Genomic DNA, 21,781 nt, shown 5'->3' with positions numbered 1-21,781 from the left:
TGTAAACAGACAACAGAATATATCTATGCATTATGTATTATTAGGAATAAAGACTGATAGATTAGACAAATAGAGACGAGAAAGAAAATATTAGGAAATTTGAAAAACAGAACATATTTCTAAATATGATGCAAAAAGAGATTGAAACGAGGGAGAGAGAGAGAGAGAGAGAAGCATGGGAAGAGAAAGAAAGAGAATGTTACAATTTACGACTACAAGTTTATGAGCACAATTCTGCCTGATTAAAATATTCTTTCCATGTAAGACGATGTAACGCAATGATCACAGTATTTAATCGTTAACTAATAATCTTTTTCTTTTTGACGTAATTAGCATATATTTTATAATTTTTATTGTTCCATATCAATTACTTGATATACGATAAGGCCTCGGACGTTTCACTACTGCTAGCAGTCTTCGAATATTTTCAAAATCACCCTAGAAATTATTCGTTTTGATACTAAATTGGTCCAAAAGTAGGAGTTAATTGTATAAAATAAAATATACCAATAGTGAGCACAATAACCGATGATAATCACACTTTCATTATGTGATTTATAGTTTTCATACCTATACGTTTATTCTACATTCTTGTTCCGCTTTGATAATAAGACCAATATCTTTTTAAACTGCGAGTTCTATTGATATATTTTTCATTTATCATTAAACGAAATTATTAGAATTATTACTTTTTACTAATTACTAATTATTATGTATATCGATATCCAAACTCAACTTTATCTTTATATCTTCTAGCATAGATGACGTTACGTTACAAGTGTAAATTATACAAAAGTACATTATTTCAAAGAAGTATTAATTGAAAGTGAAGACATTAAAATTGACAAAATAAAATTGCTTCTTAGAAACGTTACCGCATTATATAATTGATTTCTTTTAACGAAATAAAGGGTTATTCAAAAATATTCAATGCTGCACATTCTATATAAATTTCATATCAATCTTACATGATATAAAAATGTATAGTTTAAGTTTAGGTAACATTATATTAATTCAATTAATTCACTTATCATCTAACATATCTTTCATACACGTGTGTATGTGCTCATTATCATGAGTATCTTTTTCTACTACGAATAACTGCGTGTGCGCGCACTTTTTCATAACTGTGTTATTTATCAGAAAATCTGTGACTGTGTGGTACTTTTCCAGTTACTTAATACTAACGAATAACTTCCATTTATTTTATATGCGAAGAACGCATATGTTATTAAGATGATATAACGCGTTATACATTATGATATTAACAAATTCATAACAGTACATGCAGTGTACTGAGAGATGCAAATCATACAGTAGATTTAAATATATAACTTAAAATTTTTTCCCGAAGTTATCGTTTTCGCCACTCTTATATATAACCCATATCCGCGAAAAATATATGCATCAATATTACAATGCGTAATACATGTGTAACGAAAGATAGATTTTAAGTTTAAGATAGATATGACATAAACGCTGTTTCACTTGAAACATATTACTTTTTCCTGTCTCCATCGAATTTGTGTGTAGATAGTTTAGCATTTTATATTATTATAAGATAAATGTGCCAGAGTGACCGGACATTTGAGAGTTTATTATTATTAACGAAAATATTATTTTTTCCAAATCATATATAAAGAATTAGGCATCAAGAACCAACTGTGGTTGTTAATGCGAAAAAAATAAGTTTCTTAAGTCATTTGGTTAAGAATTATTTTGGATTTTACATTTATAAATATTAAATAATATTTTGTTAATATATACAATTGGTAGTAATATATATATCAATAGAGACATGTCTGGACCGCTGGGATATTTACCTTATTTATTTTTTATTATATTTTTTAACAACTTTATAATATTTACCACTAGCAATCATATGATAAAATGATTTTTATGCAATTTAATCATTATCTGAATGTGTGTGTGTGTGGTAAGTATTATAAAATTGTAACGATGATCAAACTATCGTCAAGCAAAAATCAGTTTGTTATACGATAAAAATAAGATATATTATGTATACTATCGCTCAAAAGTTCTCCGAACTTAATAATTTTTAAATATAACCAGATATTCTAGTAAAAACATCGATCCCTATTTATGAACGTACACTATTTGGATAAATCTTAAAATTAAAATAATAATAAAAGAATATATATCTGTTTAATATTAGAAAATAAAATTCATAATAAAATTCTCTTTGCACAGAAGGAACAATCTAAGATTTGCACAATGATCTGATATAATGTCGAAACAGTGATAGGCAAAAAGTAATCGTCAAGATTAAGAAGTTTAATGTAAATGTATCTGTAAAAAAAGAGATAAATCGATTTAAAAATTGTGATGATGAGCTCTCTGTAAACTTTTTAACGGTAGTATACATTTATATAGGTATGTATGTATGCATCTATATTAACAGTGAGAGACTCATTGCAGCAATATTAATGTTATATACATGAGAATTTAGATGGTCTCATAATTATCGTCAACATATGTTTATAAAGTAATGTGCTCAACACAATATATAATAACTCATTTAAAATAGAAAATAATTCCATCTTTCGCAATTGCTATTTACAGAAATATACAGATTCCTAACATGCCATGGAACATTTTAACAATGGCCGTAACTGCTTTTTGCTTCTTACACAGTAGATATATTGTAAAAATTAATCGCTCAGCTTTATAATCAACTTGTGACACTTTCCACTACGCGCGGATAGTATAAGCGCAATTTTCAAATATAGAAGTATATGTGGAATATATGCGATTGTGCAGGTGGAAACGACGTTAAAAATTACTGGCAGTAGTATCAGCAAATATCAGATTCTATACCTGAATTCTCGTTCAAGTATAACGACCATATATAAGCTTATCTGCCGCGGTTCATACTACAGATTTAAGAGAGGTTGTGTCGGATTAAATGCAGCGCTTACCAATACGCGTAGTAAGGATTTGCGCGACTCGCATCTAAAAACGATTAATCTTTATATCATACAATTACGTCTCTGCCTTATTTTTTTGCACTTCGGATTTTTTACCCTGTATCTGCTCGTTAGTCTTGCCGAGATCCTCCTTCTTCGAATCGCTCACGGGCGAATTATTGACATTAGTTTGAATGTTGCTCTTCGGATTGCTATTTTCTTCTCTGGACGAGGACCGTTCTACTTGACTGTCTCGTTCGGTTGTCTCTACCGGCATTGCTGTTTCGTTAATATTATCTTCCGTAGATTTCTTACTTACATGCTGTTCCGTTGTAACGTCGCCGTTAATCTTGGTTGCTTGATTCTTTTGCTTCTTATCGTGAGGTGAGGTCGCGGTGTTGTCAGCGATATCTGTGTTACATCTCATTTCCGTAAGCTTCGTCTTCGAATTTTCCTCTCTCGATTGCGCAGTCTCCTGCGCCTTTTGCACCTCCGCGTCTTTGCATTGCTTCCGCTCGTTAGTGCCGCTCGACGAGCTCGACGATTTTTCGGATATCTCTGTGCTGGTGATGGTCGCAGAATTGAGCGACATGGAGGAAAAGCTCTGCTTAGAAATCTGCGTTTCCGCAACCATGTTACTCGTGTCCGCCGCGGCGGATGTCTTGACGACGTTGGATCCCGAAGTCAAACTGCCGGTCTTAGACAAGTTAAACGCATTGAGTTCGCGTTGCGGTGATTGCACAGGTACGGGCATGGATACGCTTTTGGACAGCAGCAGTGCGACGCTGTCCACCGTTGATGTAATCGGCGACTGCGAGTCCGCCTTTGCCAAGTTGAACGACATGGACGAAATAGAACTTGGCGATGAGGCTTTAGGCGATTTCGGCGAGGATGAATGAGTGCTGGGTGGTATCCTCTGCACTGTCGGTGGTTGGCTAGACACGGGCGAGTAACCAGTGGTTTGCGGTACGTAACTCGATCGCTGATACAGCTTGTTGATCGAAGGCGGTAGACTACTGTGGAAGGCACTGGGAGGTGGGATACCGATGGGCGATCGTATCAAAGGATTCGGGAATCGGCTAGCATCTGGAAAGGGAGGAGGGAAATGAGAATATATGATCCGAGGATTCGTATTCGGCGTAGGAGATGGTATGAACGGATTAGTCGACAACATATTCACCGGAGAGTTTCTGGGCGAGATGGGAGATCCGGTGTTGCGACATATGTCTCGCGGAAACGGAGTTTGATAATTTCGGGTGTTCGGCGAGTAGGGTGGCGGCGAAACGATCGACGAATTAATCGTCGAGACGATGGGTGATAGCGTCTTGGGATCGATTTTCATCATGTTGAGAGTAACGCTCTTGGTCGCCGATTGTTCCTTCTCCTTCGTATCGTTCGCGACACCGTACATAGGCTTCACACCTGACGCGGGATTGCCCAGGTATCGCGGCATGTTTCTCATTTTAAAAATCTTAGCTGGTTTCGATGGAATCTGTTTGCTCGTACCTTCGGACGCGGAGTTCTGCATCTCCTTTGCTTGATTCTTCACCGCTACATAATTATTTTTCGACAATGTAGGATTCCAAGATTTCGGTGGATCGCGCAGCGTTTTATACCCGATCGGTTGACTGTGCTTCCTCAGGGACGACGCTTTCTGGCTCATGTGAGACGACGTCGGTATGGATGACGTTGATATCGATCCCGCTAGCACACCGGCTGATGTTGACGTTGACAAGGTGGACTTACTCTCCATCGTTGTTGTTGTTGTTGCGTTGCTACTCGGGGTGTACACCGGTACATTCGGAATATTAGGTATATGCTTGATTGTCGTGTCCGAATTAGACGGTGACGGTGCAGAGCACTTCTTCGTGCTTATCTTGAGCAGATCCGGTACATCCGATTTACCACGTGTCTCTATCCTGTTCTTCTCCTTTGAATTTTCGCCTATCTTCGCGCAGATGTCGTTGATCTTTGAGCCAGTTGTGTTAGAGCCGATTTTCGCACAAATTTCATTCAGGTTCGTACCCTTAGCGGTCACTTCCTGCTTGCGCATAGACGCTTGCTTCATCAGAGATATAGGAATCGCATCCGGACACGGAGGCACCGCCGAACACGCCCCCGACGTTGGTTTCGACATTGCCGTCGCCGTAATCGTCGCTGTCGATGTTGTCATTACAGTGCTTACATTTTGACTCACATTGCTATAGTTATTCTTCAACGATACAGGTGTGGAATATGCGCCCGTCGGGGATGTTTGTATGCTAAACTGAGGCATAGAGCATATTTGACTGTTGGACGTTGAAGAGATGATCGGTGGCATGCCCAATGATTTTTGGAGCACGCAGCTGCTGTTGGAATTCTTGAGCGCTGATTTCAAGCTGGTCGAGTTAGTTACTAGATCGTGAAATGTGTAGGAAAACGTTGATGTCGCATGACCAACCGTGGATGTGGAAATATTCGATATGGTAGGTACATTTTCATTCGTCGCGGTTGTACTGTTACTCCGTGTGCATTTCGGACTTGTACTGCTGATCGTTTTCGGAACAGATTCTGCCATTGCTTGTATGGACGAGTTTGTTTTCTGTTCCAACAAATTCAAAGCTTGCTGCACATCGATCTTTGCACTCTGATTATCCTTTTCGTAGAGAGCTTCCTGTCTGCCGGGTCCAGATGAAGATTCCATTACCGAAGCATTCTGAGACGTTACGGCAGACACGATCGATCTTTGCGGATTTGCCGTGGAACATGATACCGATGCTTTACCACTTGTATTTCCGCAATTTGTTCGTGTCTTTACGGCAATTTTTGTATCTTCCGTTGATGATTTTACGTCGGATTTTTTCCCGCACTGCTGAGGAATCGTTCGTTTCTCCTTTGGTGCTTTCTTTGAATAAGTATTATTAATTTGACCTAATTTCGGTTGAAATTGTAATTTTACACTTAACGCGTCAATTTTTGACCCAGTATTTTCCATTTTTGCTTCGTTTTTTGCGCATTCCTTTACCGATTCCCCCGGATTTCCAACTTTAAAATCTGTACTATTATTGTTATTATTTATCGACAATTTTTTCGCACCTACATCCGTTCCCTTCTTATCTTCAGCGATAAGTGCACTCTTCTCCATAAATTGTGTCGCTGATTGACTGATAGTCTTTTGTCCTGATAAAACTGATTTGTCTTCAACATTAGCAATTTGATTAGAATCTTTTACTTCTTGTGTACCTTGTTGCAATTTTGTTGAGACAGCACTATTTCCCGTTTCATTTGTTTGCCTTGTATTTCCATTGTGTTGAGTACTCAACGATATACAATTTTTAATCGATGAATTCTCGGTTGTAGGTTTGACGTCACTCGTAATAAGAAATGCATTGCTCAAGTCAGGAATTGTTGAATTATTCGTCATTTGCGCATCGATAACCAAAGTCGGCTGCAGTATTTCTGCAGAAGATTTAGATATATTACAATTTTCAACTATTAAATCTTCCTTTTTTACTTCTATGGAAGTAAGAGTCTCTTCTACAGCTTTTTCATTTTGCAAATTCTCGATCCCTGTAGCTCTTTTATGTACCGTATTCGATATATCAGTTATGCTCATCACACCAGTTTCCGATATTTTTAACTGTACCTCTTTCCATTCGCGCTTCGATGATTTGTCATCTTTTAAATCTATAGAATCAATGCCAGCATTTGTTAACGATGTTTTGTACGTGGCATTGTCGTCCGACAGTTTCATGCGTTTTGAGGATGATTCAAATATTCTGTAGCTTAAATGTAATGGAACTTTCTGCAATATAATGCGATAGATATAAGATCATTGTAGATAAATATACATGTACACATTACTTTAGAGATTCTTAAATTAATCGAATGCTTACCCTCCTCCAGTGATAAATATACATTACATCCATTAATGTATAACTACTGCATAGTGGTTCCTCTTTGTACATTATGTCAACTCTATGTGCATCACTAAGACCATATTTGGCTCTTATTAATTTCTGTAAATGAAATACAGTAACTGCTGCAGGACATCGTAGATATCGCCTTACAAAAGGCTTTTCGATACTATCCTTAACAGCATTCGTTTCATTTAAATCGATTGTGAGAGGATTAAAGTATTCTAAGGATAAGCTGAGAGATTCATCCGGAGAATATATATGTGATTCTATAGGTTCTCCACGAGCTTCTGGAGATGTCACTTGACTACGTACTTCTGGATGTTTTGCATAAAATTCCCTCCGACATCGCATTTCATCTAAAAAAGTTTTTCTTTTTTAAGTTGTTTCTACATGACATATGACATAAAAATATATCTCTTTTCTGTTTAATAAAACATACTTTGGTAACATCCAGGTACCAATTTATATACAATATCCTGCAATGTATGATCAGGTCGTATATTTAACAATGGCCTACTTTTGTGAACCTGTACTTCACAAATTGGGCAATACTTATTATTCTCCAAATATTTAACAATGCAACTTCTACAAACTGTAAAAAAACATAAAAATCTTATGTTATATCTATTGTATGAATTAACATGTGCAATATTACATATAACATTATAAAAAGATACTGTACAGGAGTGTAAACATTCTATGATAGTAGTGGCGTCGATAAAGTATCCACTACACAATTTGCACGTCAATTGTTCATTAACCTTGGTTAAACACACTCGATATCCACCACTTTGCCCTGACATCCTATAACACAATATACAAAAATTATGTATTATTTTCACATGATCAATTTAATCATATTATTGATTATAAAATGTTATAAATGTTATGATAGAGTCCAGCTGTACAATCAAAAACGTCATCTACGACATATTTGCATAAATATATATTTATAACCGTAAAACGTAGTAACTTTTCGACAATCTACAACAGATAACAAGTACGTAAATCTACATCATCCCATACAAGAGCATAATTAATCTGTTTATTACAGGTTAGTGGATAATCAACATTATGAATTGATTATCAATATGACAATGCTCATAATTGATATTTAATTCATTCTATACACGTCCAAACTAATTAAACAATGTGAAACACTTGCTAAATGCAAACGGTACGATCAGAGCATAACAAAATCACAAATATACATATGTATATTGATTAACAAGATTTACTTGTAATATATTTTCTTCTTCATAATGTTTTTAAAAAAGAGGAACAATATTGAATAACGGTGTGGCTAAAAACTGAGAAAACAATAAAGCTATGTGTGTAATACGTTGCTCTGAAACGTTTTATTTCACAAGCACGATTTAAGTTATAATGTTAATTGCTCAGCACTGTTTTATGCGTATGTACGACAAACGTTTTGAATAGACTTACGTGACGAATGAAGCGAAAATTTTCCGTTTTATTTGGTAATCGCCATTTGGCCTCAAAAGTCAAGAAAGTTGGGTCAGATATAAATTGTCACAGATTGCCATCACGGTGCTGTCATAAGACACCAATTTCACATTCTCCGTATGACGATATTTTTCGTAAATGCACAAAAAAATATCAGTAAAGCAATAACGTCAGCCGATTTAATTCGTCTTAATTCTTAAATTCATCTTAAAATACCACCACTAAAAACTGCGCGTACAGCAGCAAAACAAAATGGCGGATAAACAATCATGCATGCAACCACTGAACTATAACAATACTGAAACGCGCCCTAATGTTCGAATAGTTCATCGAAGTTGCGTATAAGTAGTTCAGTGTGGTTTAGGGTATATCCAAACAAATTTGAATAAGCGCATACATAAGAAAATGGACTAATCATGTTTCTAATATAAGGAATGCAGTTCTTTATGTTAGAAAGTCCATTTTCTTATGAATATACTTATATGCCTATGTAAATTTATCTGGATATAACCTTAGCCTCTTTCACTACACACTAGGGAACACAAATGTTATTTAAAAAAGAAAGTTGCACACCTGATTATTAGGGTATGTCCAGACAAACTTGCATAGCGCGTAAGCATATGCATAAGAAATTTAATTGGTCCATTTCCCTATGCATCTTTTTATAAACCAATCCATTTCTTATGCTTATGCGCATATGCAAGTTTATCGGGCTATTGGCTCCTGCACACAGGACGCGGTAACCAATCAACTGACAACTTTTCCATAAGAGCGAAAGATTGATTGGCTACCGCGTTGCCTTGCGTTCGACCTCAAATATTTTTTTATTTATTAAGATATTAATTTATTAAAAATTTACCAAAAGACAAGTCTTATATTTGTTTCTCAATCTTATAAAATTTCAATTATAGACCTTGACTGATCCGATCGCTTCCGAATCAATTTAAATCCGTTTGATCAAAAATACCATAATATACTTTAATGAATACTTTAATAAATTAATAAAATTATGCAATCTTATAAATAATAAATGGAAAATATTTCATCTTGGACATGAATTTATAATAAATTGCGATTAATCGCTCTCAGATCGATACAAAATCGGTCAGTCGAAAATTCTATTACAAGATGCAGTCAACACGTGGTCAACACGGTGAAATGTAACCTTCATGGTAGAATCATAATACGGTGCAAAAATAATTATTTTATTTATTATGGAAGCGGAAAGTAACAACTTGCAAGAACAAAATACAAATACCTCTGCAAAACTTGATGGTTCCGAGACGGTAGAACAAAAGTATGAATTTATCTTGTCTTGATTAAATATTTCGTTGTATTTAGGTTATGTGGAATGATATTTTCACTCAATTAATTGGCAAAGATAATGTTAAAAAAATAAATATTAAATTTACGTCAATTAATATATAGACACGGTGTCACTGTTAATTTTTATACATTGATTGACAAATTTAATATTTATCTTATACATGTATATAATTGTGTACGTATGTGTGGGGGTGCATATTTTCAACATTTTGTACATTTTTTACAGAATAATTGCTCTAGCACATGCTAGACCCAAAGGCATTTCAGACAAGGATCTAGCTATTGAAATACCTGATTTACAACCAGCTCAACGAGCTCAAATTATAAATAAGCTTCTGTCACAAGGATACTTTGACCTTTTTAAACAAGCAGGCTCACTATTTTATCGTTTAAAAGATCCAACAAAACTTGCTAAGGGTGCCGATAATGAAGAGAAAGTAGTATATAGAATTATTGAAGAAGCAGGAAATAAAGGAATATGGAATAGAGATATAAGATTTAAATCTAATTTGATGCATGCTCCATTAAAAAAAATTTTGAAAAGCTTGGAAACTAAAAAGTTTATTAAGGTCGTCAAGTCTGTAGCAGCAAGCAAGAAAAAAGTATATATGCTATACAATTTAGAACCAGATGAATCTGTAACGGGTGGTGCATGGTATCAAGATCAAGACTTTGAAACGGAATTTGTTGATGTATTAAATCAGCAATGTTATCGATTTTTGGAGCAAAAAAGAGAAAAAATGAAAAGTTGTAACGCGGGACCGATTGCTGCAAGAAACATGACATTTGCCTCATCTGAAGAAGTATTAAAATTCATTTCAGAATTGGGAATAAGTAAGGTATACAGCTTTTTTTAATGCATTAAAACATACTTTTTCGTTATTTATAGCTTCTTACTAAGAATGATAATATGTTTATAATAGGTGAAATTATTTGTAAATGATATAGAAATGATCTTAAATACTTTGGTTTATGATGGCAAGGTTGAACAGACACTTGCTGGAGATGGAAGTAATTTATACAGAGCAATTCAGCCTTTGCTGAATTCTCCCGGATTGATTAGAACTCCTTGTGGTTTATGTCCAGTAAGATGCTTATAAATTTATTGTATTTTTATTATAATAATCTTTGAAAAAATTTAAACATTTTTTTCTTAAATCTTTTTTTACAGGTGAGGACTCAATGTCGTGATGATGGTCCAGTTACACCTGTTAAATGTCAATACATCAAAGATTGGTTGGAATAAAAATTTCTAAAATTTAAATCTGAATACATATTTAATTCAATCTTTACCAAGGTATTTATACTTATTGCATGGATAATTGTAACTGTTAAGTAAATAGATTTAGAGAATTATTTTACTGTGTCTGGATTTTACAAGTGAGAAATATATGCTTCAACTTCATTTCAATCATACTTGTTTTCTAACTTAACTGAATGAAAATACAATGAATGAAAATATTCACTATTATCAATGGATATCATAGATCAGACTAATTTTAAATTTGTACAAATGGTATAAGAAAAAAATGCACATTTTAATATTTACTTTGTTCTTACAAAATGAGTAGTCTTTATTTATTATGATATAAATAATATATCATATAGATAGCACCTTGTTACTATAAAAATCAAATTTCCAAAATTGATCCGGTACATTAGTGCAGCGAGCAGCTTGCACGTTTTCATCGCTACGTAATTCAGTACCGTCGAGACAAAGACCAGTTTCTACGTGTATTATTCTGCCATCCTATAACGAAAACGAATATATTTTGATCAATCATGATGCAATAACGTTTATTAATATCTAAAGCCAATACAATACCTTTGACAATACCCATTTCTTTCCACCTTTTTCGCTATTACAATCAATCATTTGAACTTGCGCGTATGATTTTGAGCTACTAATATGCAATATTTTTCCACAACTGTCTTCTTTCCGTAATTCGCCAGATTTACTCAATGAAAAAAACTAAATTACATAAGGACAATAAATCTTTAGTAAATTTTTCTTCAAGTGTGATATCAATGTTAATGTCATCGTTAAATTACACACCTGACTTGGATATATCTTGGTATGACAACTATATAAACCTAGATTGTATGGTTTATCTTCTTCATGTTGCAGATTATCCAAACACAATCGTCTGCTGCGTAATCTAATACGACCGTATGCTATCGCATTCTCATCCGGAATGAATTTTTCTGGATAAATATTATCCAAATACCATTTGAAACTTTTACATTTGAGTTTTTTACGCAATTTTAAACGTTCACTTATATCTCCAATGATTTTTGGATTATCCTGCAAGGTGAGGATGAAAAAAATTTTATTTATCTATATAATATACAGATAAGATTAATATACTGCACGCATATGTAACATAAGTACAGTTAGAAGGCACAAAGTAATAAATGTCAAATTACATAATTTCGAATTTTACCTTAAACTCACTACGATGAAGTAAAAATAATCTTCTGTATTCATCCATCCACACAAATGCTAAACGAGCAGTATTTATCCCATGGGTATCTTTATCATTTGGAAATTTATATGGATGAAAATTTCGAAATATATGACCAACTCGAGAACAAGGAATGATTTCTAATGTACCACCACATTGCCATATCTATTGGAAAGTATCGATTGACTAACATTTCATTTAAAACATTTCAGATTAGTACAAAAGTCTTGAATCTTGCTTTTAATTAAAAGTTTGTCTTATAAGTTTAATGGAAATGTTTGACTTACTCTGAAAGACATCTCCAAATTTTCACCTCCCCAACCATCCATCTTATCGTCGTAACTACCAATTTTCCAAAAATATTCTCTGTCAATAGCGAACAAACCACCTGCCATAGTAGGAGACCTAGTTGGTGATATCGGAGAGGAACGCGATTCAATCTCATGTTTTTGGATATTTATCCATGTAAAATGACCTGACCATGTAAATCCACCAACTTGAAAGAAAGACGCTTCATTATCGTGAAGATATTCAAATGTTTCCTCAGAAATGTTATCAATTATTGGCATTAATACAGCATTCTTATTATACTTTATTCGTTGTAGTAATGGTTGTAACCTGTAATAATTCCAAATATATATATACATTAGATAAAGTTTCATCCATGTATAAAGTTAATTTAAAAAATTAAATAAAATATACGTAACATTAAATATTAAAACATCAATTTTATATAAAAAATTGAAAAAAAAAAAAAAAAAAAAAAGGTTTTAGTCAAATTGATACCAGTCCAAAATACCAGTCTTTGATAACTTCACAATGTGCATCCAGAAAAATAAGAACATCGCCTATAGCATTTCTAGCTCCATAAAGACGAGCACGTATTAATCCTTGTCTGTATGGTAACCTTAGTAATTTCACTTTTGCAGGTAAACGCGTTGAAAGATAATAATCCAATTGTCCCTGAAGTTCTTCTATAAATTGAAAGAATAAAAATATGTATATAACATTAATTACTTAACACACGCATTGCATTTCTATCAATAATATTAAATAATTATATCAATTTCATTGTAATAATTTGTAAAAAATAGTATTTTATAGAAAAAAATATTTTTTAAAACGATCATTATCGTTGAATGATTATTTTTAGACTTAGCCCAATTGTTTGATATGACAAATGTATATTTTTGCATATTACCAATTAATCACACGTTAATATTGCAATACCTTCTTCACTATGATCGTCGACCAAAATAATTTCTTTTAATAAATGCGGCGGAGAATCCTTTAACACACTGTGTACTGTACGTAATAGAACACTCCATGGTTCATTATAAAAGATAATTATAACACTAGTGCTTGGCAATAATGTATCATATGTAAGATTCACACATCTATAATGTAAAGCCCACATGCATTTATAAACACAAAAGAAAAAAGGATTTTACACACTGTTACAATTGCATGCATAAAAATGTTCTTTTCAAGTATTACATTAAATTCTTACAGTGTGTTGCGTACATCTGGTAATCTTCTAGTTAACGATATTTTATCTGAAAGGACAACATTCAATGCCTTTTTTGCGAGTGCTGCTTCACCTTGAATCTTATCTTTTCCATGCAAATAAGCAGGCTTTCCATTTTCACCAAGCCCAAGTACAACATTATATTCCAATTTCAATATCTGTTGTTCATACCTGAAATATTGTTTTAATTGTAAATACTGTAAAAATAGTAAAACGTAACTACATAAAGTAGTGTTTACACAATTGCCATGCATTTGTATAACTAAATTAGTGCAAACATCTTAGTGCTAAGTATTTATATTGTGAATTTCACATTTACACATCAATAAATTATGCAAAAGGCTTATTAAAACAAGTTTGTCCCAACATGTTTGAATAAATAAAGTTGCTTTAAACTGCTGAAAAATGAATTGCAATTGCACAAAATTGAGTATCAACAAAAAAAAGAGATCAACTCTACCTTTCATTTTGCAACCTCTGTAATGCGATATCGACTTCCTTCTCTTTTTGAGAATTATTGTCATCTTTTGGATATGGAAGATGGTTTTTATAATTTCTAGAGTTGTTATTCGTATAAAATATTCGCCTAGCGATAACCAAAACACCAATTATATATAACACGCAAATTGATAACTTTAACAAAAATTTGCGGCGAATAAGCATTTTTCAAGAATATATCATCGCTGTTGTATGGTAACACCTGTCAGATGTATGTAAATATGCTAATTACTGTGGTTTTTGTCGACGTCAATAGTTAGGTTATGACAGCGATATTTGTCAGGTGCATATGTAGTTATTTGGAAGCTGGTTACGTGTTTCGTTCGAATTGCAGATACATCTGTAACAAATAAATTAAAGTTTACTATGAAAATTAACACATACTTTATATATTTGAAATTATTAAACCATACTTTATATATTTAAGATATCGTATTAATGTGAAACAGATGATGCACATGCTATGATATTTACAATGTGTTATCTTAATATTCCTACTTGTTATAACATTAAAAAGAAAAAAAGAAGAAATAGATTAAAAATCATTATATTAGTAGCTATAATAAGACTGCTCCGACTGGTTATGTATTTAATACATATGTATGTTTATTTTTTTTTATTAAAAATTGCAAAAAAGATAAGCAATGTACGAATAATATTAATACATAACAGCAAAATTTCCTTACTTTTGTTATATTATAAAGAAATGAATAAAAAATTACATATACATATATAAAACTTTGTAAAAAAGCGCTTTTTATATTCGATAGGATACACGTTTTTAAAAAGACATTTATAGTATATATACAAATTGCATTTGTATTTAATTCTGTACCATAATAAATTGAAATAAAAATGATGCAATTAACATTTCTGACAGCGCGCACGCACACACACACACACATGCCCTTTTTATATACAATATATATATTTTTCTTGTGCGTATATATTATTAAAATTTAATATATTTACATAGAAGAGCATTTACAATAATCTAAATGCACAAAGCTACTCCGCCAATTATACAATATTAATTTGAGGACATTTCTTATTATCTTAATTTATTGTCTGAGACATATTAAAATGCTTTTATATAAAATATATCATCCCATTGTAATGGACTAAGTCGATTAAGTAAACAGTCCCCTCAACCAATATTAATATCATGCATAAGAAAAAGTAAACAGTAAAATCAAGAAATTATAGGTTAGCATTATGCGTTTCTTCCTTCTTTTTGGGAGAAAAAAACTCTTCGATATCAGAAAAAGATTTGCCCAAAGTTTCTGGTAAAAAGAAATATACAAAAGCTGTACCTATTAAGGACATGAAGCTAAAAAAGAAAAAGATGCCCTCGATACTCATGCTTTTTAAAATATATGGATAGTTTTTTACAACAGCAAACATCATTATATAAGCAAGAGAAACCATAAGACCTCCGCCGATACCACGTACGGATACGGGGAGCAATTCTCCGATTAATGTCCATGGAATACTTATAAATCCAAACGAACTAGTGCAAATATAAGACAATACAAAGAACAGCAGTAACCACTTTTGATCTGCCATAGTTTCTTCTACATTGCCATTTTGATCATACAAAATAGTGAAATGCATATACATTCCAGAAAGAAACATAGAAATAGTCATTCCAATTCCACTCAAGATACAGAGCATTCTTCTGCCATATTTCCTACTACAAAAAACTGTTAGTATACTTATAACAAATCGAATGATACCTAACATAACAAGTGCACTATTTTCATCAAAACCCTTGCCAAATGTTCCACCCATTTCACGAAAAACAGAAATGGCATAAAATATGATGACATAGCAGCCAGATAACTGTTGTAATAGAAAAAGTAAAAAAAGTATCACTATAGGCTTGTAGACATTTGGGGACATAAATTTAATATAATAACTTTTTATAGATGCTGCTATATTTTTTGATACTTCATCATTCACTACATGGTTTGCGTATGTCCCCATAATTCGTGAATATTCTTGCTCATAAATCTAAAAAATGTTTTGTCTGTGATATTCTGAAAAGCGTATAGACATCATAAAACACTGTATCATACTCACTGTTTGCCTTCTGTTAAGTCGTTTTAGATTGTATTTCATTTTGCGAAATCGTTTCTCATCAAACATGCTATTTCTAAAGCATATGAGCCAGTAGGGGCTTTCAGGTACAAAGAAAAGTGCAAAAAAAATGCAAAATTCTAATGTGAAGAAAATTATAGCCATTTTACGCCAATCTAGCAATACAGCTAGACAACAAGTAATTAAAATACCCAATGAAACAAACACAGAATTAAGACATAGAAGCATCGGTCTGACTTGGGGATGTGTGAGTTCTGATATATAAACCAAATTAACAGTTGTTAATCCTGCTGCAATTCCAGCTACAATTCTAGCCACATAAATAATAATTAAGGATTTGGTAAATATCAGAAAAATCCATGAGATTGCTACGGGAACACAAGATAATAAACAAACCGTTTTGCGTCCAAATCTATCCATTAAAGGGCCAGCAATGAGAGAGCCTACTGGCAATGTTATTGTAACTAGACTTGCTATAAAATAAAAAGTGCAAAATAATAAGTGAACAGAACTACTGATATGTATAAATAAAATTCTACTACTGATAATTATATTGTGTATATATATATATATATATATATATATATATATATACACTCTTTCTACTAATTATTAAATAACACTGATGTACTCTTTAATCTCAAAAATATTTTTGTCAAAGATAAATCTTATTATTAAACTGACCTATCCAAGATTCTTCATTTTCGGTTACTTTTATATCAGCATTGTCTGATTCCAATCCACTTAACAAAACTGTACTATAAGCCATATTTATACCAGCTTGTATAACTATACAATGAATTACACAGCTTGCAATGATCTGAAAGGTAACATGTCATTATTTATATTTATCATTATCAATCAATTATCTTATAGATATAAATACTTGTAATATATGATGTCTGGAAACATTAAAATACTAAAAGCTTACTTGTGGTATTATATCTCTTATTGTTATTTTTTCTTTTGAGCTTGTAGTGTTAATTGGCTGAAGAACATTACTGTAAAAATATACACATAAATAATAAATAAAATCAAGTCAAACATTCAAATTTGATATTTTTGTCTGCTCATTTCAATTATACATTACAATGCAATAAGATAGCAATATTTTTCTATTTAATCAATTTTTTATGCATTTTGAAACTCGTAAAAAACAAAAAAAATATTACAACTTTTCTGCATTTAAATACACACAATCAAATAACAATATTTAATGCAAATATTCCATATATTTTACCTAACTTCATTGTGGAAATCCTTATCTGTAGTATTGTGCATATTTTCATCAAGAATTTCTTCACTTTTATCCATTTCAAATAACAATTTCCAAATATACTAAAATACTCCTGAAATATAAAAGTATATGATAACTGCTAAACATAGTTTACAATTTTTGCATGCACTGTATAATTTTTTAAATCGGTTTGCTTATAATAATAAGCATACATACACAAATGACACTGTTATATAATTTGGAAAACTTGCATCATGCTATTATGTTAGTGAGAATTAAATTACTAATTATGGTTTCTTAAATAAATCACTCTTGAGAAATTTCTTGAAATTATTGCACTCACATAATAGAATTTATACTAATAACATATTAATTGTAATTATATACATTCATTTCCGAAATATATACGTACTGGATTGCGTTTTCCTACATGGAAATTAAGTGTGCATTATGGCACATTCAGTTGTGCTTGCATGCCTTCCACACCTAATACCAGCTAATACTAGCCTAATATCACTATGAATAAATCTTAAGGAGATTCTGGAGTATATATCTTTATCATTCATTTGGTTACATAAGATAATACATACCATATTATTTATTTCTCTAAAATACATTTAAGTTTATCTTTAATTAATAAAAAATATTCGTCTGTAATATCATTCAGAATATGAATTACATCATCTTCGGACAAAGTATCATACACACTTTCATCTAAAAATTATATATATAAAATTTAGTACAGCTCTCTTAATTTAAGCAATCAAATTATTAGTTAAAAAGGACAAAAATTTGATTTATAACATTAAATATAGATTTTATTCTTACCTGCAATTATTAAATGTCCAAAAAGTTCACATACTGCAGGTTTAAATGCAATTGTATTTTTGATACCAGTGGAGGATTTTCTAGCCCAAATGTAAATGCGTACATCATTATACCATTTGTCATCAGACGTTGATTTTGCTCGTGTAATGTATACATTATGTGCTATTTGACATAATTGTAAATAATTTATTATAAGGAATGATTTAGATACCAAATCTCTAATATTTTTAAAACTAGACAACTTGAGACAGAATCCTTTTGCTGGATAATCCATCAATAAATATACGTCTGATATATAATTGCATATGTTCTGAAACAAAATAAATGTAATATATATTACATTACAAATATTTACAATAAACAGAGTATTTTCCAACATATTGCTTACAATATATTCAAGAAGCATCTCACATTTTAAATAGTACAAATGCCAGTGTAAATGGTTAACAGACGCATAAGCACACAAACTATTAAAAACAACTCGTAATGACCTAAAGTAAAAAAAAGAAAAGATAATATATTTTTTTCTTATTTTACATCTATAGAAGTGTTTTTAGTAGTATACAATCATTACCATGAATTACTTAAAAGACATAATTCTACTGCTTTGTGAAGACTGTATTCTGTTATAACTTGTGGTAAACATTTCATACGTTCTGTAAGGAGTAAACAATGACCTTGTTCCAGAGGACTGGCATTAATTGCAACTACATCGTTTGCATCTCCATTTCCTATATCAAATAATATTTCTTGTTGTAATAGTTTAGTAAAATTAAAACCCATATGTTTAAAAGGTTGAACCATAGATGTGATCAATTCTGGTGTACGTTTACATTGACCTCTGTCTGGATTTAACTGAAATTGTCATTGCATTCTAAATTAAGTAAAAATATTCTTTTCTGTCTAAAATGTCAATTTGAAACACCATTAAGTGTACCTGTGCCAGAAATCTATATTTCCCTTTCAATATTTTACTGCTTCTTATATTTAAAATATATCGGAATGCTTTTATTTCTTCAGCTTGCTTCCACGTTTTCTGCAAGATATTATCAAATGGAGCTTCAGCTTCTTCACATGATTTGACAGTAAAATTTAAATCTTTTGTATCATAAAAGAAGGTAACCTGTTGATGTGAAAACATTGTCTAATCATGTGATATTAATGTTTTCTGTCCCAGTATAACCTATATGTAGCTCAGAAGCGAAAATCAGCGTGTATAAAGTATACGGTTACTCGTCAGAATGGCTCGAAACGACCCATTTTAGCCGGGATTAGAAAACCAAGTCATTGTTCCGATTAGGGATCGGCTGCTTAGCGTATATGTGGCTTTGCGCTTGCGCGGCGACGGGAATGCAGTACCGACACATGTCGTGTGCAGGAATTTACGCGGGACTTTTAACAGGAAGAGATTAGGAAGATAAAAATAAAATAAGACTTTTTTATTTATTATAATTAATATTTATAAAATAATTAAATTATATATATATATAATGTTTTTTTGTACATATATATATATATATGTATATATATTTTATTTTTTAATACATTAAAAAAATTTTTATTACTTTAAATGAAGCTGGGTAACGGTGTCTCTTTTTATATGTACGAGACACTTTACTGACGCCGTATGGCCGCACATGCGCAAACAAACCGGTCCCTAATCGGAACACCGAACCAAGTTAACAGGAAAAGTTTTCCTGGAAAACAGGATGATCAAGAGCTTGTACCGAGAACAGCGCCACTTTTTGATTAGCTGTTATGACTTGATGAGTACGACAATCGATGGTAAGTGTACGCTGATGGTAAATGCGCCGATGGTAATTATCGACTCTACTTCGACAACCTCTTTGCTATTCATGTAACCTTAATAACAGTTCGCTCAATTCCGACCATTTCGAGGCCCGGTTGGAGAGTCGGAGTGTCTCCATAATCATTTCTGCTGGCATCTCAGGATGCAATCTCATATGAATCTCATATGAGATGTCCACCGACTACCGACAAAATGGTCGATATTTTATTAAAAGCGACAGAATTCTATAGAAATAATTTCTTTCGTAGCTTCTAATAATTAATTTCTTTCACTAATTAATTTTTTTCCATTTTTTGACGCATACTAAGAATATGTTGTGTAAGATTTCTACACGATTTTTAATGATTATTATATCATGTGACAAAAGTCAACGGGAAGTCACTTGTTAATTAAAAATTAAGAATCACAAATATATAATTAGGTCGGTTGTAAAATACTTTTCATATATTTTAACATCTTTCGCGGCAATATCAAAGCAACCAAATTATTCAGCAAATATTTCTACATATTTTTCAACATATTTGTAAAAGATACTGAATATTTAAATAACGTTGTCAAATGTAACAAAAAGCGAACAATGTCTATTTTGGCATTACTGGTGTGCACTGACATTACTCGCGGATACTGGAAGGATATTGTAAGAGGCTGCTGCTGGCAGATCGGCTTTTCGGATTGTCGACGTGGGGATAACTGGAGGGAACTTTGGTTTAAGCCAAGTATATCGCGTCAGAATGAAGTAGTACACTGTTTTGTGGCGGAGTGCGAACATCGCGCGAATACGTAGAAAATATCACGATAGAAATCAAAGTGTAAAGCAAACCGAAAAATCAACGACGGCAAGATAACGCGGAAAAAACTCACTGAGGCTTTTGCTCACTGATGCGCTAAGATAGAAAATATGCGATTCTACGCTGTGAGTTAAATAAGTTTTTCTTATAATTGTAGCATTTTTTCCCTGTTCTTTATTTACATGACTTAAATGTGACAAAAACCAAAAGTTTTTATTTTAATTTTTAACATATAATGTTTAGGATTCTTTGACCTATCACACGCTAACGATAGATTTGGACAAATATTTAAGAAATAAATGTAATTTAAATGTAAATAGCAATGATAGTGAAACGAAAATACGATACTTTTATAATTATTAAGTACTTTTAATAAAAAGAGAGAAATATAATACAGTAATACAGTAATATAATATCTATAATAATTATATGCAAGATGTTCCATTTTATATAATAATGCATCTAAACATTCCGTAAATGCAACATCTTTAGGAAAAAAGTTTCAGATAAAAGTTGTGCAGTTGCCAAAAAGACATAGGATAAAGACTTTAGTATGATCTTGAATTCTTCCATTAAGGCTAAATCAAGATCAACTTAAATTTTTTAAATGGTACTGTATTAGTTTTTTAGCATTTTAAAAAGGTTTATTTTTTATAAATTTAATAATGTATAAAAAGTATATATATTATTACTTCGAGAAAAAGTTTTTTAATTACAGAATCAGTGATGACATACCGGAAATTTAATTCCTTTGCATTGTGTTGTATTTTCAGTCTCTTTGTCATATTTATTTTTTTGATACGAGATGCTCATTTCTTTTGCAGATTGTTCTTATTACATGGGCAGCTATAGCAGCATCCTTGGAATCTAACGTTACCAAATTTAACGATGAAAAGGTAAATTCAAAG

General features: G+C 32.0%; 4 protein-coding genes across 10 annotated transcripts; 1 reads left to right on the top strand and 3 right to left on the bottom strand.

Moving 5' to 3' along the window:
* Window positions 1-205: 205 nt before the first annotated feature.
* Window positions 206-8,883, bottom strand: LOC105669232 (uncharacterized). The gene is made up of 5 exons (XM_012362072.2): window positions 8,273-8,883; window positions 7,509-7,630; window positions 7,266-7,418; window positions 6,803-7,182; window positions 206-6,711 (listed from the first exon to the last, which is right to left on the bottom strand). Exons 2-5 carry the CDS (start codon window positions 7,627-7,629, stop codon window positions 3,004-3,006), a joined length of 4,362 nt encoding a protein of 1,453 aa, XP_012217495.1. The 5' UTR covers window position 7,630; window positions 8,273-8,883; the 3' UTR covers window positions 206-3,003.
* Window positions 8,884-9,235: 352 nt separating this feature from the next.
* Polr3F (RNA polymerase III subunit F) lies at window positions 9,236-12,865 on the top strand. The gene is made up of 6 exons (XM_012362085.2): window positions 9,236-9,590; window positions 9,846-10,458; window positions 10,543-10,704; window positions 10,791-10,916; window positions 11,748-11,931; window positions 12,461-12,865. The coding sequence occupies exons 1-4, from the start codon at window positions 9,508-9,510 to the stop codon at window positions 10,863-10,865; spliced, it is 933 nt and encodes a 310-aa protein (XP_012217508.1). The 5' UTR covers window positions 9,236-9,507; the 3' UTR covers window positions 10,866-10,916; window positions 11,748-11,931; window positions 12,461-12,865.
* LOC105669233 (Polypeptide N-Acetylgalactosaminyltransferase 1) lies at window positions 11,139-14,275 on the bottom strand. The gene is made up of 9 exons (XM_012362073.2): window positions 14,073-14,275; window positions 13,595-13,783; window positions 13,315-13,481; window positions 12,884-13,058; window positions 12,372-12,702; window positions 12,064-12,249; window positions 11,676-11,924; window positions 11,445-11,591; window positions 11,139-11,369 (listed from the first exon to the last, which is right to left on the bottom strand). The coding sequence occupies exons 1-9, from the start codon at window positions 14,273-14,275 to the stop codon at window positions 11,220-11,222; spliced, it is 1,797 nt and encodes a 598-aa protein (XP_012217496.1). The 3' UTR covers window positions 11,139-11,219.
* A 560-nt stretch (window positions 14,276-14,835) lies between these two features.
* On the bottom strand, window positions 14,836-19,624 carry LOC105669234 (facilitated trehalose transporter Tret1-like). Of its 7 annotated transcripts, XR_010889682.1 has the most exons (8): window positions 19,399-19,624; window positions 19,213-19,311; window positions 18,850-19,130; window positions 18,664-18,766; window positions 18,276-18,585; window positions 18,038-18,161; window positions 17,451-17,559; window positions 17,182-17,211 (listed from the first exon to the last, which is right to left on the bottom strand). XR_010889682.1 is itself a non-coding variant. In XM_012362078.2 (6 exons), exons 2-6 carry the CDS (start codon window positions 17,522-17,524, stop codon window positions 15,311-15,313), a joined length of 1,584 nt encoding a protein of 527 aa, XP_012217501.1. In that variant the 5' UTR covers window positions 17,525-17,559; window positions 18,038-18,158; the 3' UTR covers window positions 14,836-15,310. The 7 variants fall into 7 exon arrangements, 5 of the variants coding, with proteins under 5 accessions (XP_012217501.1, XP_012217499.1, XP_012217500.1 ...); XR_010889681.1 differs by having other exon boundaries at window positions 17,189-17,211; window positions 19,213-19,624; XM_012362078.2 differs by lacking the exons at window positions 18,276-18,585; window positions 18,664-18,766; window positions 18,850-19,130; window positions 19,213-19,311; window positions 19,399-19,624 and adding exons at window positions 14,836-16,123; window positions 16,193-16,683; window positions 16,895-17,030 and having other exon boundaries at window positions 17,142-17,211; window positions 18,038-18,158.
* Window positions 19,625-21,781: the final 2,157 nt, after the last annotated feature.

This window comes from Linepithema humile, chromosome 4, assembly GCF_040581485.1.
Source record: "Linepithema humile isolate Giens D197 chromosome 4, Lhum_UNIL_v1.0, whole genome shotgun sequence".
Classification (NCBI taxonomy): domain Eukaryota; kingdom Metazoa; phylum Arthropoda; class Insecta; order Hymenoptera; family Formicidae; genus Linepithema; species Linepithema humile.
The sequence above is the reverse complement of the archived record's forward strand: the minus strand, read 5'-3'. Positions and strand labels throughout refer to the sequence as shown.

Bases quoted from the DNA above. Each gene is read 5' to 3' on its own strand.
- LOC105669232 (XM_012362072.2), bottom strand. From the start codon at position 7,629: ATGTCAGGGCAAAGTGGTGGATATCGAGTGTGTTTAACCAAGGTTAAT. The intron at 7,419-7,508 runs GTACAGTATCTT...GTTTTTTTACAG, and splicing joins CATAGAATGTTTACACTCCT to TTTGTAGAAGTTGCATTGTT. The intron at 7,183-7,265 runs GTATGTTTTATT...AAACTTTTTTAG, and splicing joins GGTACCTGGATGTTACCAAA to ATGAAATGCGATGTCGGAGG.
- Polr3F (XM_012362085.2), top strand. From the start codon at position 9,508: ATGGAAGCGGAAAGTAACAACTTGCAAGAACAAAATACAAATACCTCT. The intron at 9,591-9,845 runs GTATGAATTTAT...CATTTTTTACAG, and splicing joins TCCGAGACGGTAGAACAAAA to AATAATTGCTCTAGCACATG. The intron at 10,705-10,790 runs GTAAGATGCTTA...CTTTTTTTACAG, and splicing joins CTCCTTGTGGTTTATGTCCA to GTGAGGACTCAATGTCGTGA.
- LOC105669233 (XM_012362073.2), bottom strand. From the start codon at position 14,275: ATGCTTATTCGCCGCAAATTTTTGTTAAAGTTATCAATTTGCGTGTTA. The intron at 13,784-14,072 runs GTAGAGTTGATC...ACAATATTTCAG, and splicing joins CAGAGGTTGCAAAATGAAAG to GTATGAACAACAGATATTGA. The intron at 13,482-13,594 runs GTAAGAATTTAA...TTTACATTATAG, and splicing joins CCAGATGTACGCAACACACT to ATGTGTGAATCTTACATATG.
- LOC105669234 (XM_012362078.2), bottom strand. From the start codon at position 17,524: ATGGATAAAAGTGAAGAAATTCTTGATGAAAATATGCACAATACTACA. The intron at 17,212-17,450 runs GTAAAATATATG...ATATTTTTACAG, and splicing joins GATTTCCACAATGAAGTTAG to TAATGTTCTTCAGCCAATTA. The intron at 17,031-17,141 runs GTAAGCTTTTAG...GTTACCTTTCAG, and splicing joins TAAGAGATATAATACCACAA to ATCATTGCAAGCTGTGTAAT.